At 34.7% G+C, this 17,777-nt stretch overlaps 1 protein-coding gene across 1 annotated transcript in view; it reads left to right on the top strand.

Annotated features, from left to right (window-relative positions):
* PRMT3 (protein arginine methyltransferase 3) overlaps positions 1 to 17,777 on the top strand; it is a 100,207-nt gene that overhangs the window by 14,919 nt on the left and 67,511 nt on the right. Inside the window, exon 9 of the mRNA XM_054585998.1 lies at positions 6,443 to 6,564. Within this exon, the coding sequence (XP_054441973.1) occupies positions 6,443 to 6,564 (122 nt within the window). The remainder of the gene's footprint in view (positions 1 to 6,442; positions 6,565 to 17,777) is intronic.

Below are 17,777 nucleotides of genomic sequence, written 5' to 3'. Positions count from 1 at the left end.
TCTCCAGTCTAGCCAGGCTCCTCAGGAACCAGCTGTATAATAATTAGACCGATGGTGAATCTTTTTGAGCCTTATCTTCTAAAACTTTATGATTTTTTAAATTGTTTTATTACAGCTGTCCCAATTTTTCCTTCTTTGCCCTCCTCTGCCCATCCTACCCCCCAAATTCCACAGCCAGTTCCCACACTGTTGTCCATGTCCTTGGATCATTCATGCATGTTCCTTGACTAGTCCTTTTCCCTTCTGTCTGTTCCATGTTTGCATGCCTGTGGTTCTATTTTGTTTGTTACTTTGTTTTGTTCATTAGTTTCCTCTTATGGGTGAGATCTTAAACGATATTTTTCTTTTACCAACTGGCTTATTTAGCATAATATTCTTCATATCCATCTGTGCTGCCACAAAACATAGTTCTTTCTTTCTGCTGCGTAGTATTCCATTGTGTAAATGTACCACCATTTTTTGATCCACTCATTTACTGATAGACATGTAGCTATTTCCAGCACTTGGCTATTGTAAATTGCATTGCTATGAACATAGGGGTGCATAGATTCTCTTGAATTGGTGATCAGGATTCTTAAGGTATACTTCCAGCAGCAGAATCAGCTAGATGAAAGGCATTTCCATTTTTAATTTTTTCAGGAAATTCCATACTGTTTTCCACAGTGGCTGCACCAGTCTGCATTCCCACCAATAGCGCACTAGGGTTCCCTTTTCTCTGCATCCTTGCCAGCATTTGTTGTTTGTTGATTTATTAACAATGGCCATTCTGACAGGTGTGAGGTGATATCTCATTGTGGCTTTAATTTGCATCTCTCTGATGATTAATGATAATGAGCATCTTTACATATGTCTGTGGGCCCTCTGTATGTCGTCCTTGGAGATGTGTCTGTTCAGATCCTTTGCCCATTTTTTAATTGGATTGTTTGTCTTCCTGGTGTTGAGTTGTATGAGTTCTTTATATATTTTGGAGATTAAACTCTTGTCTGATGTATCACTATGTTCTCCTGTATAGTCGGTTCTCTTTTCATTTTGATGATGGTTTCTTTAGCCATGCAAAAGCTTTTTAATTTGATGTAGTCCCATTTGTTTATCCATTCCTTTATTTCCCTTACCCTAGGGTATATATCAGCAAAATATTGCTATGAGGGATATCTGAAATTTTCCTGCCTATCTTTTCTTCTAGGACTTAAGGTGTGGCTTATATTTAAGTCTTTTATCCATTTTGAGTTTCTTCTGGTTGGTGTAAGTTGGTGGTCCAGTTTCATTTTTTTGCATGTACCAGTCCAGTTCTCCTAACACCCTTAATTAAAGAGAGTATTTTACCCCATTGCATACTCATGCCTCTTTTGTCAAATATTAATTGACCATAGAGACTTGTGTTTATTTCTGGGCTCTCTGTTCTGTTCCATTAATCTATATGTCTGTTCTTACATCAGTGCCAGACTGTTTTGATTACAGTGGCCTTGTAATAGAGTTTGATATCACGTATTGTGATGCCTCCTACTTTGTTCTTCTTCCTCAAGATTGCTGAGGCTATTCGGGGTCTTTTTTGATTCCATAAAAATTTTGAAAGGTTTGTTCTACATCTGTGAAATATATCATTGGTATTTTAATAGGAATTGCATTGAATCTATAGATTGCTTTGGGTAATACGGACATTTTAATGATGTTAATTCTTCCAGTCCATGAACACAGTATATGCTTCCATTTATTTGTATCTTCCTTAATTTCGTTCTCCAGTGTTCTGTAGTTTTCTGAGTACAGGTCTTTTTCCTCCTTGGTTAAATTCATTCCTAGGTACTTTAAAACGTCAATGATTTTTGTTACTAAAAACACCATCACTGCCTTTCTTTGAGTTATCTTTTCCTAATACTTTTTGATATGCATAAGAATTTAAGTGAAAGTAAGTTAGAAGCTTCTTTCCAATGTGCTCCTGAATAGATTTTGTCATATAATATCTAAGAAAATACGGAAACAACACTAGTATGAGTAATCATAATGTTAATTATTAAGAAATTAAGTAATCAGAATATTTCCATGTGTATGGAGCGCATCTTACTGGGTTCATAAACTTTATGCATAGTCACTTTCTGCTTGTTTTATTTGTAATAGTATTATAGAAATGTATATGTTTTACATTTTTAGACAAAATACATGACCTCAGAAAACTTAGAATGTTTATCATTATTTTGTATTCTCTTTTCTTCTCCTACTGAGAATATTAAATCTGCCAAAGTCAGAAAAGGGCTTATTAATAAGTTGGGAGTATATTCCTTAGTTCTTTGCTTGACATTTACAGTTTCTCAAAAATATAGTACAAAATATTACATATATCAATTTCTAACTCCTTAAAGCATATTCAGGATATAATTCTCTGTGATTAAGAATACTAAATAATCTAGAGTTTTTATATTTTTAAATAATTTGGCATACTTTATTTCACTATGGGTACACATTTAGAAAATATGCTACCATATATTTAAATAGTATTTGATAATTTATAGATAGCTTTCAAACATGTCTCATTGTTGCTATACAATATTCCTGTAATTAGGTTCAGGCAAGTATTTATTTCCATTTTACACATGAGGAAACTTGAAACCAATAGGGTAATTGACTTGCCCTAAAACAGGCCATTAAAAATGAACAAACCTGAGGGGTTTTATTCCTAGTCTAATGTCCGTAACCCTGTGCCACTTCACTTTAAACAGTGCTGTGCTGAAATAGAATGAATAATTAGGGTGGGATCCATTAGTTACATGTTAAGTCACACTATTTTTTATATGTGTGTGTGTGTATGTCATATAATTTCTATTTATATTATAGAATATGTTCACAAAGTTATTTACATATAATTCTTTCTAAAATATGTGAAATAATGCTTTCCTGTTTTATTACCATTGTGTTTGCTTTTATCTCTATTAGGTAGACAAACTTCATTATAATAACACTAGCTTCTATATCATACTATGTAGTGCAGGAAGAGGTTAATTTTTCTAAAAGGTGCTTATACTTAAAAGTGTATTCCTTCCCTTGTCTGTTCATCCCTCCTTTCCTGCCACCTTCCCTTCATTCCTTTCTCAATATTGTTTCATCTCACAAAGTTCCTGTGGAGGCCATATGGTTTCTCAGATTAAATTTAACTTTGAGTGGCATTTAATTGTGTTATCACCCACTCATAATTAATTTCCATTTGTGGTTCGTTGAAGAAATTCGCAGTAAGGTGCCTTTTTTATGTTTTTGATTATTAACTATAGTTAAAATTCACTTTTTTCTTTTTTTTAAGAAAAGTAAATTAAATTCCTTTATAATTTTTAAGTGTTTATTCTGTTAATATTTGTAACTCTTTGATTCTATCAAGTTTCAGTTTATTTCCTCACTTACCCAATTCTGAGCTAGGTGTAATAAATAATTAAGATACAATTAAAAATAGTAATTTAAAATAGCCTTTAGAAGCAGTTGACCCATGTTTGAATGCTAGTTTTGTAAATTACTAGCTATATGATTCTGGGTCTGTTACTTTCTTTCCCCCTCTGAAGCTCACTTTCGTTATTTGCCAAGTGAGGATTAAATAAGAATTATATATATATAAATTATACATGATAGTCTTGCAAAAAAAAGCACACACTCTAATTGGAGTATATGATACATATCCTTTTGTTCTTGCTGTCATCACTCAGCAGTTTTCCTTAGAGATAATTCTTTATTAACATTCTTTTAATGCTTCATATATTCAACATAAGAATGTCCATAAGTTATTTTAATTTGTTATATTAGAAATAATATTGCATATAAAATATTAAAAATATTTTGATATGTGTGAGAGTACAATAATAAGACAGATTTCTAGCAGTGGACTACCTGGGGAAAAAGATTATACCTTGGATGGTGTTAGTGCTAATCCCATTTGTGAGGATTCTTTCCTTGTGATATAATTACCTCAAAGCCCAGCTTCCAATACTATCACCTTGGGGGTTAGGATTTCAACATAGAAAATATTAAGGGGAGGGAGGACACACACATAAAGATCATAGCTGTCCTATATCAAGCCAGTGGGGGAAACACAGGCTTTATAATAACACGTTGGGACAATTGGTTAGCTTTCTGAACAGAAGTAAATTTGGAACCATACCTCTTATTGTATATATGATAGGAAAACAAAGTATTAATGAAACCATAAATATACTAGAAAGAAATGTATGAGGATGAAATAGGAGAGAACATGGGCAAGGTCATTGTAATTATGATCAAATCCAGAAGCCATAAAAGAAAAGATTAATAAGTATGTTAGGAAAGAATTTCTGCATAACAAAAATCCCTGTAAACAGAAACAAAACACAAAGCTATGCTGAGAAAAAAGCATTTCAAGTAATATTATAGAGTTCTATTCTCCCTGATTTACAAAGAACTCTTATATGATAAGATTTGGTCAGAAGAATTTGATTATAAAATTGATTTTAAAAAAGGAATAGTAAGTCAGTGGAAAAATCAAGAAAGGATATAATTAGATCACATAAAAAAAGACCTAACAGTAGCTCTACAACATATGAAACGGTGTTAAATCTCATGATAAAAGACATGCATGTTAAAACTAGACTGGTATATCATTATTTTGCATTTGCTAAATCGGCAGAAATTCAAGTTTGATTATCAGTTCCATGGGCTAGTCTCACGTATGAGGAAATTGGCACCTTCACATTGCTAGTTGAGTCTTCATGAGCAGAATTGACCTGTGAGGGGTAATTTGGTTATATCTAGGGTTATAAATATGTATATACTTTCTGACAAAATATTTTCACAGTGTTTTCACTTTCAGGAATATATTCTATAGAGTCACTCCTGGGTGAATGGGGTTATATGTGAGGTTATTTACAGTATTGTCATATAAAATTTCAAACACTATCTAAATGCCCATTGATAGAGAACTAGACCAGTAGATTATGGCACATTAGATTATGGTATAATATGGAATCCTATCTATAAACTGTTATGGAAAGATCTCTATATTTTAAAATTAAAAAAAGCAACATGTAACACAGTATGTAAAACATACTTTCATTTGTAAAAAAGGAAAAACATACATTGCATTCTATTGGATTGCCCAAAAACGTTTGTTTGTTTTTTCCCATAAGATGACTCTAGTAGTGCATAGTTGCCTGTGACTTCATTTGAAACAATTTTGTTAGGTTGTATTGTGACAGATGTTATATAAATGTGCATTTAAAAAAAAACACCAAAATTGGTGAATTTTTGTGTAGCCATTTTAATATTGAAGAAGGAAGAAAATATGCAACATTTTCAGCATTGTATGCTTTATTATTTCAAGAAAAGTAAAAATGTGACTGACATGAGAAAAAATGATTTGTGCAGTGTAGAGAGAAGGTGCTGGACTGATCAAATGTGTCAAAAGTGGTGTGCGAAATTTCCTGTGGAGATTTCTTGTTGGATGATGCTCCACAGTTAGGTAGACCAGTTGAAGTTGATAGTGATCAAATTGAGACATTAATTGAGGACAGTCAACATACCACGTGGGAGGTAGCTGACATACTCAAAATATCCAAATCAATAAAGTTATTGGTGAAAATGAAAAATGCATCTTTATTTTATGGATTAAAAATTAAACAGACTTTTTGGCCAACCCAATGTATGCATAAAAATTCTCTTAATATTTTCACCAATGATGAGTATCATTTTTAAAACTTAAATTCTCAAGTTACTGAATTTTAGAAGCCAATGTGTTTTTATTGTGTCTGTATTGCTATAGCAAGGTGAATGTTTAATTTCTTATTTTTTTTATGATTTTATTTATTTATTTTCAAAGAAAGGGGAAGGGAGAGAGAAAAAGAGGGAGAGAAACATCGATGTGCAAGAGACACATCAATTCTTTGCCTCTCGCGCTCCCCCAACTGGGACTTGGCCTGCAACCCAAACATGTGCGCTGACTGGAAATCGAACTGGTGACTTTTTGGTTGCAGGCCAGCACTCAAATCACTGAGCTACACCAGCTGGGGCTAATGTTTAATTTTGGAAATGGAGGGAATGTGATGATATTCTATATCCATGATTCCTTTATCACCATTTTAAAAAATTGTATTGAATCGGGCTATTCTGCTTAATTCCTGCCATTCGAACTTGAGATAGTTTATTTCTGTTAAAATTTAGAATTACTAAATCTAAATTAGTGCATGCATATAATAGGGAATGTAAAATACTTTCCTATTACGAAGTCTACAGAAGTTTCTTTTTTCATATAAAACATCTCTTAAATTTACATTGTGGCATCTGAGTGCAACAGGCTATGGCCAAATACGTTGTTTTTAAATTTAAAACAACCCATTGTAATGATTATCTTCAGTTTCCCCAAATAGAAATAATTACCATACTTAGTAAAGTTTGTAAAATGTTAGACCTTTTCAATAACTTTTTTTTTTAATTACACCAGGTAGTTTTGGACGTTGGTTGTGGAACCGGCATTCTCTCTATGTTTGCTGCTAAAGCTGGGGCAAAGAAGGTTCTTGGAGTTGATCAATCTGAAATCCTTTACCAGGCAATGGATATCATAAGGTAGATGGATTTTAAGGCTTGATTTAAAACTATTTTTAAGTTTGATGATTAACAAGCTATCTTGTCTTTAATGGTTATATAATGCTGACTCAAGATATTTGTCTTTTAGGAAAAATTTATTCTAAAATAATAAAATTTTAAGTTGGATTGAGCTAGATATATTTCATCTGTGAATAATCTTTTCACAGTTCTCATTTATGAAAATTTTTATATATAATTTTCTGACTTTCCAATTATGACTATAGGTATGCTAATTGAATAACATTAGAAATTATTGACACATGAGGTAATATTGTTAGAGGACTCCCTACAGAACTAAATATTTATATCAAAAATATTTCTTTTAGCAAATAGCAATTAGACTAAAGACTCAGGGTTTCTCTCCTTTTTCTTTTTTTTTTTTTGACAATATTAGCCTCCTTCAAATTAAAATAAATAAATTCCAAAATGGGTACAAACAAGGCAGAGTGGATTTAGTTTATCCATTAAAACTTTATTTTATTCTAAAAAAAGTCTCTTTTCTTTGAGGAGGTAAGTTAGGTGATTGATTTTATGATTGGCTTATATCCTAGCAAAAAGGCCTTTATTTGAACTGCAGCTTCTAGAAATGGATTTCTGTAGTGGTGTACTTAACAAAAGCACCTTACATTTGGAACTTAGGAGTAATTGCCAGAATAAATAATTAATAGGAGGCCTCTCAGCTACTCTTTTTTCCCCCCAGCTTTATTGAGATTACCATGCAGTACTATGTGAGTTTGAAGTGTGGTCTGTTGCTTTGATACATTTATATATTGCAAAACGATTCCCACCATAGCATTATCTAATACCTCCATTGTGTCACATAACTACCATTTCTTTTTTGTGGTGGTAACATTTAAATGATCTTCCCACTGGTACTTAAGTTCTGTTCTTAAAATCGATTAACATTTATCTTTTCTGAGCAGTATAAAGTTTAAATATGATAATGTAAAATGTTTAAATTTTTAGATTTTTATAGCATAATATAAAAATATAGATTTGTGGTTAAGCACAAGGTTTGAGTTAGGCTTGGTTTCAAGTCATCATTCTACCACTTATCAGTTATTGAACTTTGATCGAATTATATCTGACCTTTTGGAAACCTTAATTGTTGCACTGTCAAAATAAAAATAACAACGAGTACCTCATCTGGTTATAAGTAAGGTAAATAAGTTGTAAGTAAAATGTGCATACAAATTTTCGGCATACTCCCTGGCATGTAGTAGGTATTCAAAAGTTCGTGGCTGGCCTTGGCTGGCGTGGCTCCGTTGGCTGGAACATTGTCCCATACCCCGAAAGGCTGTGGATTCAATTCCTGGTCGGGGTGCATACCTAGGCTGTGGGTTTGATTCCTGGTTTAGGTGCATACGGGAGGCAACTGATCAACATTTCTCTTTCACATCACTGTTTCTCTTTCTTTCTTTCTTCCTAAACTCAGTAAGTGTATCCTCAGGCAAGGATTAAAAGGAAAAAAAGTTAGGTACTGTTACTATTAATTAACCAGTACCAAATTAATGTTAATGAAAAAAATTACATTGATCTTGCTTAGATTTTTCATAGATACAGATTTGTGGTTATTAATTTCATATTGGAGAATATGCATGTGTGTGTGTGTGTATGTATATATATGTAATTCCATAATCTAGTAAAATTGTTTTTCTAGTTCTTACAGTATCATTAAGTACAATATTATTTTGGGGGTCCATAAAGAGCATCCTCACTTGCTTGTGCATTGCCATCTAAACAAAGATGTGTACCATATCCCACATAACAGATTGTTAGAAGATTATCAAAAATTTAATGTTGATAGTAAGATTATGATAAGAATTCTATTAGAAGTTCTCATCTTATGAAAAACCATATGCATTTATGTATTAATTTATCATTTTTGATTTCTACAAGGCAAGACTAGATGTGCTCTCATTTTAATTCTTTTATGGAAGAAAAGGAAAAGAATAGTGATAGCATTCATTTTATTTTATATTGTTTTGTTTCATCTTATTTCACAGAAGTAACTCTGATTTGTAGTGGAGCCAAGATTAGCTCCCAGCAGCCTGACTCCACAGTCCATCCTTACAGTCAGCTGACTGTGCTGTATCACCAGTTGACTACTTAGAGGGCACGTATTGGTTGCCTTCAATAGTTTGTTGTATTTGGGGTGTCCAACCTGCAGCCTGCAGGCTGCATGAAGCCCAGGATGGCTGTGAATGTGCTCAACACAAAATTGTAAATTTACTTGAAATATTATGAGTTGTTTTTTTTTTGTGATTACATGTCGTAATGTATTTAATGTGTGGCCCAAGACATTCCAGTGTGGCGCAGAGACACCACAAGATTGGACGCCCCTGACAGGGCCAGATAGAACTCAATACGATACAGTGAAGGAATGAAAAATTGTGTCTTATTCTTGCTGTCATACTTGGAACTCTGCAATGAATGATCATTTCAGAAACATAAACTTACCTAAGGATAACAAAGCTATTCAATTGCCAGATAATTTTATACTTTCACGCTCAGGAAGCAGAAGTAGCTTCTGGTAATATTTTTATTACTACTCTGGTTGCCTTTTGTTTCTCACTGACTAAGTCATGGAATAGCTCATTATTCAGAGTTTTGAATGTTACTGCAGAGGAGTTTTCATAAGAAGGTTGATCCATCATATAGCTACAATGCAGTATTTTCAATCTCAGTATGACATTAAAGATGCAATCTTTTATAAAGCTTGTGTCTAGAATACTGTTAGAAATGAAACATTTAGAAAAGCCTAGAGAAGATTTTGGTCGTTCATGTAAGTGTCCTCTAGTTTCTAGGATGGGAGCTTTATTTTCTTAATTTTTTTTGAGAAAACAATTAACACCTAGCAAATTGATACATGTGCTAGATGGTGAGTAAAATTTTTTGAGAAAAATATAGTAACATAATGATTTTAAAATTAGTGATAGTATATAAACACATATGTATGTTTATATACACACACAACACAAAGTTTGGAACAAGATCACAAAATACATTAGGAAAAATTCTTGAAGTAAGGCATGTTCCTTTATATTTTTTTCTAAATTTAATAGAAATTACATAGATTAGTGAGCTAAAGCTGAAGAGAATTTTGAACTGCTGATGAGGCTAAAATGGTTAAAAAATATTTTGCTACTCAGAACCATAGAATTCTAAAGAATGTGATCAAAACACCTTACAAGGAAACTAAATTGATTTCTCCTCCCACCCTACCAACTCCATAATTTCCTGTTAACTCGCTGGTCCTGTCTTAAGTGGTCCCTCGACTACTTAACTAGTTCATTGTTCGCTAGAACTCACATGACTCAATAAAAGTTGTATTCACAGCTCATGTTTATTGCAGCAGAGGATATAGTCCAGGAGCAGCAAGAAAAAGACACACATTGGTAAAGAAGTCATGCACAGACTACTAAGTAATCACTCTTTCTTTTGCAAGAGTCACAGCAGATGTACTTTTCTCTTTACCTGTGACCTTCAGAGATACATGTTAGATGACTCTACCCAAGGAAGTTAGCTTGAGTCTTAGAGATCGTAGTTCTCAAAGAGCTGGTCACATAGGCAGCATATACCTGTTTTGTGGCCAGTCATGGTATAAGTCCATGTCAGATACCAGGTGCTCATCAGGAATCTTCATGTTTACTTTAAATATGCTGTCATCCTGGTTTACCTTCGTCTACAGTTTTGGGTTTATAGAATAGCTTCATTACCCAGTAACTCTGTGAAGACCTTAATTCACATTTTTACATTTCTCATGTGAATTAGTGCATCTGCATGTAACTGGCTCACTTATTTGTTCTTTGTCTTTGCCTCCCACAGCTTTCTGTCATTCATTCTCTTTAGTGCAGCCAAATCGATGTCCCTATCTAGCTTTCCTCCCTTTTAAATTAAAAAAAAGAAGAAGAAGAAGGAAGGGGGAAAAAAGATGTTTTGGTGTTAACAAGACAGAGGATAAAGAACTGTAAACTTTGATTTTGGTATGAGATAGGGAAGTGTTGGTTTGATCATTTCAGTGCCTATTGGATTAGTTAAGAGGTTTATGTAAAATACCTTTTTTTAAAATTGCAATCTCATGTTTCTGTAAATTAAAGCTATGGTAGTTTTTAAATAGGTGTTTCCAGAGATAGAATTCATTTAAAATACTTTTGTGCTAAAGTAAGTTTTAGTGAGTAAGCTACTTGAGAACAGTAAGTACAATATATAGTTTTTTCACAAATGAGATATCAGGTGGTGATTAAGAGGAATAGTTTCATGAAAGAGGTTATTTATGTGAATGATACCTGTGTTGAGCTGTTTTAATACAGAATTACTGAGAATTATAGCCTTTGTAATTTTTTTCTGTGTATTCTTTGAAATCTTAATCTTTTCTGCTATATTTATATTTGAACAAGTAATTACTGATGCAAATAGGATTATGACTTGTAGTAGACAATAAACAGCCTGAGCAGATGGCCTCTTACAGAACACATCTTGTTTCAGCGTAAGCATTCTGAAGATATTTCTAGGCAATGGGAATATTTATCTTTTGTAAGAAGCTTGCTTTTTATTTTCTTTGAGGTTTTTGTAACTGTTACAGGCTTAATAAATACTTCAGTCAAAGGTAAGCAGTTATACCAATTTCATTAGAAATAATTGCATTAAATATCTCCCTGGGAAAAACCTCATATTATACAAAGATCCTTCCTTTTTTAACTTGTGTGTGAAAATATTACACACTTATTAAAAAGTGCATGAAACATTATAATACGGATAACTAATAAGAAATAGAACATTCCCAGCACTTTAAAGTCCCACCCACCTCTATTTCCCCTTTCTCAGTGAGATGCTATCCCTTTTGATGTGTCTACAAAAACAAAACCTACAGCCTACATCTTAAGGAGACATCAAAAGCATTCGCTTTAAGTTCAGAAACAGGACAGGGATTCTTGCTGTCACCTCTCTTAATCAACACTGTTAAGGATATCCTAGAAGGCACAGCAAGGCAATAAAAAGAAAGGGGTAAGAACTGGAAATGCACTTCTGGCCAAGATGGAGGCATAGGTAGACACGCTTTGCTTCTCCTGCAACCACAGAGAGAATTACACCTATATCTCAAAACAAGTAACAACCAGAACAGTCAGAAAGTAGAGCTGTATAGAAATCTGATAACCAAGGATTTAAAGAACCACATTCATCCAGACCGGTAGGAGGGGCAGAGTCATGGAGAAGGGCTAAGAGGTGCAGAGACTCAGTGTGGCACCCAGAGGTGGCAGCGGAATGGGTGGTCCCATACACACATGTGGTGGATAAAAATCGTGAGGGATACCTTGAGAGCCAGCGATTACAGCCCAGGGTTCTAGCACTGGAGCAATAAATACCCATAACTTCTGACTCTAAAAACTAGTGGAAGAAACTGCCAGATTTTTGGGAGAGTCGGCTTAAAGGGCCTACGTGGACTTAGAACATACACAAACCTACTCACTCTGGGATTCACCACCAGGGCACTAGCTGAAAGGACACTGGTAGCATATGGGAAGTGGGTGAAGTGACTGGAAATGGGGCGAGTGCCACGCAAACCTCCAGAAGCCAGATTGCGGCATTATCCCCTCTCCGAACTGTCCCCCCACCCCCACCCCCCAGCGGCCACAAAGCAGTGAAACAGGTTGCTCTATCCTGGCGATTACCTAAAGCTGTGCTCCACACAATTTACAGGTGCCTTTTCTAAGGCAGGGAGTCAAAGCAGCTCTACCTAATACACAGAAACAGACAAGGAGGCTGCCAAAATGAGGAGACATAGAACTATGGCCCAAATGAAAGAACATAACAAAACCCCAGAGAAAGAACTAAACAAAATGGAGATAACCAACCTATTGGATGCAGAGTTCAAAACACTGGTGATTAGGTTGCCCAAAGAACCCATTAAGTATGGCAAAAACATAAGTATTCAAAGGGAAGAAATGAAGGTTACAACTAAGTGAAATAAAGAAAAATATATACAGAGAACCAAAAATGGAGAGAATGAAGCTGAGAATCACATCAGTGATTTGGAACACAAAAAAGGAAAAAGCATTCAATCAGAACAGCAGGAAAAATAATAATAATAAAAAGGATAGGCTTAGGAACCTCTGGGACGTTTTTAAATGTACCAACATTTGAATCACTAAGGGTGCCAGAAGGAGAAGAAGAACAAGAAATTGAATCTTTATTTGAAAAAATAATGAAGGAAAACTTCCCGAATTTTGTGAAAGAAATGACATACAATTTCAGGAAACACAAAGTCCCAAACAAGGTGGACCCAAAGAGGAACACACCAAGACACATCATAATTTAAATGCCAAAGAGAGAAGCTTAAAAGCAGCAAGGGAAAAGTAGACCATTACCTACAAAGGAGTTCCCATAAGACTCAGCTAATTTTTCAAAAGAAACTTTGCAGGCTAGAAGGGACTGATAGGAAGTATTCAAAGTGATGAGAAGCAAAGACCTACAACTTAGATTATCCAGCAAAGCTGTCATTTAAAATTGAAGGGCAGAGACAGTGCTTCCCAGATGAGGTAAAGCGAAAAGAGTTCCTCTTCACAAAGCCATTATTACGTGAAATGTTAAAGATACTTAAGAAAAAGATCAAAACAATGAATATTAAAATGGCAACAAAGTCACAACTATGAACAACTGAATTAAAAAAAAAGAACTACCACATTTTGCCATGTATAATTTGCACCCACATTTTTGCCCATTCAGGAAAAAAATCTTCTGTTTTACTTTTTAGTTCAATTATTTATTTATATTTAGATACTTGTTTTTTTGTATTATAAAGGAATTTTACCATTTGTTTTTGAACATATTATGGTACAAAATATTTTATGTAACAAAGAATTACAGAACACAAGAACGGATACAAAGTATTTCAGGTACTACCTATGTATGATGTACATCCTTATTTTTTCCCTCCAAAATTTGGGCAAAAAAATGTGCATTATACATGGCAAAATTCAGTAAGCAAACAACCAGATCAGGAACAGAATCTTAGATATGGGGATCATTAGAAGGGTTATCAGCTGTGAGGGGGAAGAGGAGAATGGAGGAAAAGGTGCAGGGATTGAGAAGCATAATTGGTAGGTACAAAATAGACAGGGGAGGTCAAGAATAGTATAGGATGTAGAGAAGTCCAAGGACTTACATGCATGACCTTTGGGCGTGAGCTATGCAGGAATTGCTGGAGGGAAGGGGGGTACTGGGCAGAGGGGACAAAAGGGGCAAAACTGGGACAACTGTAATAGCATAATCAATCAAATATATTTTAAAAAAGAATTGGATATGAAGAAACAAACTAGTGTTTACTAATGATGTCTGTGAATATAGATCTCAAATAAGCTATAAATAAGTTATTACAATAGTAGTATCAAGGTGCTGAATACTTAATATACAAACCTATTTTATTTCTATAAAGAACATGAAACCGTTTGACATTGAAAAATTAAAATATGGCAAAGTGTGTTGTTAATATTTCTGTATTCCTCACAGACAATGCAAGGACATTAAGTTGTTTTTAATGGAAAGTTCACCTAAGGAATGACTGTGCCCCAGTAAAGGCTGTGCATAAATCATGGGTCTGCTATTTTAACTACTTTTTCCCCAGTCTACCTTCTGACCTTGGTCAGCATCTCGTTTTCTGCAATAATTTCCGCAGTGACTTTGAAAACCCTAGTGACTACCAGGATTTGAACCATCCTCTACCAAGCTCATTAATAATTCCTTAGTAGAAACCTCATCCAATTCCTTTTTTTCCGTGCTATTTTTTTCAAAAGCCATCTACACTACTCCCTCTCAGTGGCCTGGGTTTTGTTTCCTCCCTCTGTCTTTTCTCATGTTGATACCCTCTTTCTTTTATATGTCAAAAACATCATGCAGTCCCATTTTTGGTAATTGAAAAAGACAATCAGATGCTGCCTTCTGATTATTCTCTTTGTTACACAAAGTGCTCAAGAATGAGGAGTCCCTGATTTCCTTCACTATCATCATCTTTATCAATAGCATTAAATTACATTTTTATAAAATCAGTCTAAGGTCACCTGTACTCAGAGCACGCCTGCTGCTTCAGAGGACTATTCTGCTTACGCGTTGGGGAGAGGGAAGGGCAATGACCCCTCTTGGGGTCGGTATACTGCAGCCCAGCTTTTACTCACTGTAGCAGTTTAATTGTCATACCATCTGCAAGCATCTAGTCACAGCCACTTAGGGATCTATCATCAGCCCAAGTAATTCTTTCTACTCATCTGTAAAATAAGTGATGTATCCTCCTGATTGTACCATGGCAACAATGATTCATCAGGCTTTTCTTCCTATAAAATGTCCTGTCTCTTTCACAAAATACTCTCAGCACTCGGGAGTCCTCTGACCTTGTCCTCCACCTGCCTGTATTGTCTTTGGGGTAACCCATAGCCTTAAGTTCATTGCTTTCTAAGTGAATATTGTATCTTCCAAGGTAGCTTTATAAGCCTTCCAGTGAGAGGAAAAAGCTGTTTTTAAGTCTTTTCTCTTGCCATCCTCTCCTCTCTGAAAGGGCTGGCATTTAGAAACACTAGTAACAGCCAGAGAATGGAATTTTTCATTATATTCCTCTCTACCTACTACTCTCTATTAAGCCAGAAGCCAACTTTTCTGAGCTTAAGTTTTGCCATTTCCTACCAAAAATATGTAAGCATTTAATCAAAGATTAGATCCTCCTCATATTTTTTATTGAATTTTCCATTACCATTTCCCCCCCTTATTCCACACTTCCCCTCCCCCAGTCACCACACTGTTGTCCATGTCCATGAGTCCTTTTTTCTTTTTGCGCGATCTCTCCACCCCCTAACCTACCCCCAAGCTGTCAGTCTGCTGCTCTCTATGTGTCTGTATTTTGCCTGTTAGCCCAGTTCGTTCAGAAATTCCACATATGAGTGAAATCATACGGTATTTGTCTTTCTCTGGCTTAATTCACTTACCATAATGTTCTCCAGGTTCATCCATGCTGTCACAAAGTGTTAAAATTTTCTTTTTTAACGACTGAGTAATATTCCATTGTGTAAATGTCCTATAGTTGTTTTACTCATCTACTGATGGACACTTGTGCTACTTCCATATCTTGGTGATTGTAAATAATGCTGCAATGAACATAGGGGTGCTTATGTTCCTTTGAATTAGTGTTTTGGTTTTCTTCAAGTAAATTCTCAGAAGTGGAATCGCTGTGTCATAAAGCAGTTCCATTTTTAATTTCTTGAGGTATCTCCATACTGCTTTCCACAGTGGCTGCACTAGTCTGCATTCCCACCACCAGTGCAAAAGTGTTCCCTTTTCTCCACAACCTCACCAGCACTTGTTTGTTGATTTATTGATGATATCCATTCTGACAGGTGTGAGTGATATTTCATTGTGGTTTTAATTTACATTTCCCTGATGATTAGTAATTGAGCAACTTTTCATATGTCTGTTGGCCATTTATGTGTCCTCTTTGGAGAAGTGTCTGTTCAGGTCCTGTGCTCATTTTTTAATTGGATTGTATTATTTTTTTGGTGTTGAATTTCATAAGTTCTTTATAAATTTTGGACATTAACCCATTGTCAGGTGTATCAGGAGTATGTTCTCCCATTCAGTGGGTTGTACTCGTATTTTTTTGTCCCCTCCTTTTCTGGCCTAAGTGTGCCTTAGCCTTTGTGATTCATGGATCGGTACAATAGTCTTCCTCATAGCACCACTCTGAGCTAATATATTGTCAAATCAGCCTCCACACAAACCAGGTTACCCAAAATTACCCACTATTGAGCTTCATTAATAATTTCAAAGACACAGGCAATTAAGAGACTTAGAAGAAGTAGAGAGCAGTCTGGTACACACAGAGGGGCTCCTTACTATGTGAGTTAATAACCCATGTACCTTACTTAAAGATTTTGTCTACCCCAGGCCAGAGAGTACATGTCTGATACAGGGAAGGAAAGACCGAAGCAGCTGCCTTTAATGTCCCAGTCTTCTCCCGGATTTGTCTGCAGGTCTTACTTGCCCATATTTTAAAAATTATTTGTAAAGCCTGACACTGGATATAATCTGTGTTTTGTGTGAGACAGATTTGACAATCTGGTCCTTTGTATCCACTCACCCACATATATATTCCTTCTCATTTATTCCTTCCTATTTCCCTGACCATTTAGGGACATTTTCCTTCTTTCTGAACTAATTTTTTAACATTTTCTTTGTTGTACATTTTTAGCTGTAGTCAAACAATATAGTGTTTGTTGGTTCTAAAATATATTTTAACTTTATTCTTGGAGATATTTGTCTTTGCATATGGAATTTTTGGTTGGCGGTGATACTGCTGTTATATAGGAGTCACTAAACGTTAGCCATGGACCAACCACCTGCTTTTGTAAATAAAGTTGGAACACAGCAGTGCCCTTTTGTTTACATGTTGCCTATTGCTGCTTTCCTATAACAATAGTGATTGAACAGTTGTAACAGAAACTACCTTATTTTGCCATATATAATATGCATTTTTTTGCCCAAATTTTTGAGGGAAAAATAAGGATGCGCATTTTACATGGGTAGTACTTGAAATACCTTGTATCTGTTCTTGTGTTCTGTAGTTATTGGTTACATAAAATTTCTTGTACCATAATATATTAAAAGATAAATGCAAAAATTCCTTTGTAATACAAAAAGAAGTATCTAAATATAAATGAATAAATAATTGAATTAAAAATTAAAATGAAAGATTTTTTTTTCCTGAATGTTTGGGTGAAAAATGTGGGTGCACATTATATGCATTATCCACAGCAAAGGATGGTTTATGGCCTACACGTCTACAATATTTATTATTTGGCAATTGAATAAAAAATTTGCCCACCCCCACTCTAGTTCATTGACAGTATTGTTCCACTGTCTTCTGACTTCCATTGTTGATGTCAAGAAGTTGCCGATTGGAATAATTGTTATTTCATTGAAGGTAATCTACCTTTGTGAATATGTTCTCTTTGTTTTTGATTTTCTGAAGTTTTACAGTAATACCTTGATTTTTAAAAAAATTTGGCCTTCTGGAGATTTATTATATTTCTTTTGTCTGTGGCATAATGCTTTATATCAGTTCTAAAAAATTCTCGTTCTTTATCTCCAATATTTTTTCTGCCCTTTTTAGTTGTTTCTTTTTCTGTGTGACCCAATTTGGTTCCATATTA

Source organism: Pteronotus mesoamericanus, unplaced genomic scaffold (assembly GCF_021234165.1).
Source record: "Pteronotus mesoamericanus isolate MK-2021 breed Mesoamerican mustached bat unplaced genomic scaffold, CSHL_Meso_final contig_90, whole genome shotgun sequence".
NCBI classification, from domain to species: Eukaryota; Metazoa; Chordata; class Mammalia; order Chiroptera; family Mormoopidae; genus Pteronotus; species Pteronotus mesoamericanus.
The sequence above is the reverse complement of the archived record's forward strand: the minus strand, read 5'-3'. Positions and strand labels throughout refer to the sequence as shown.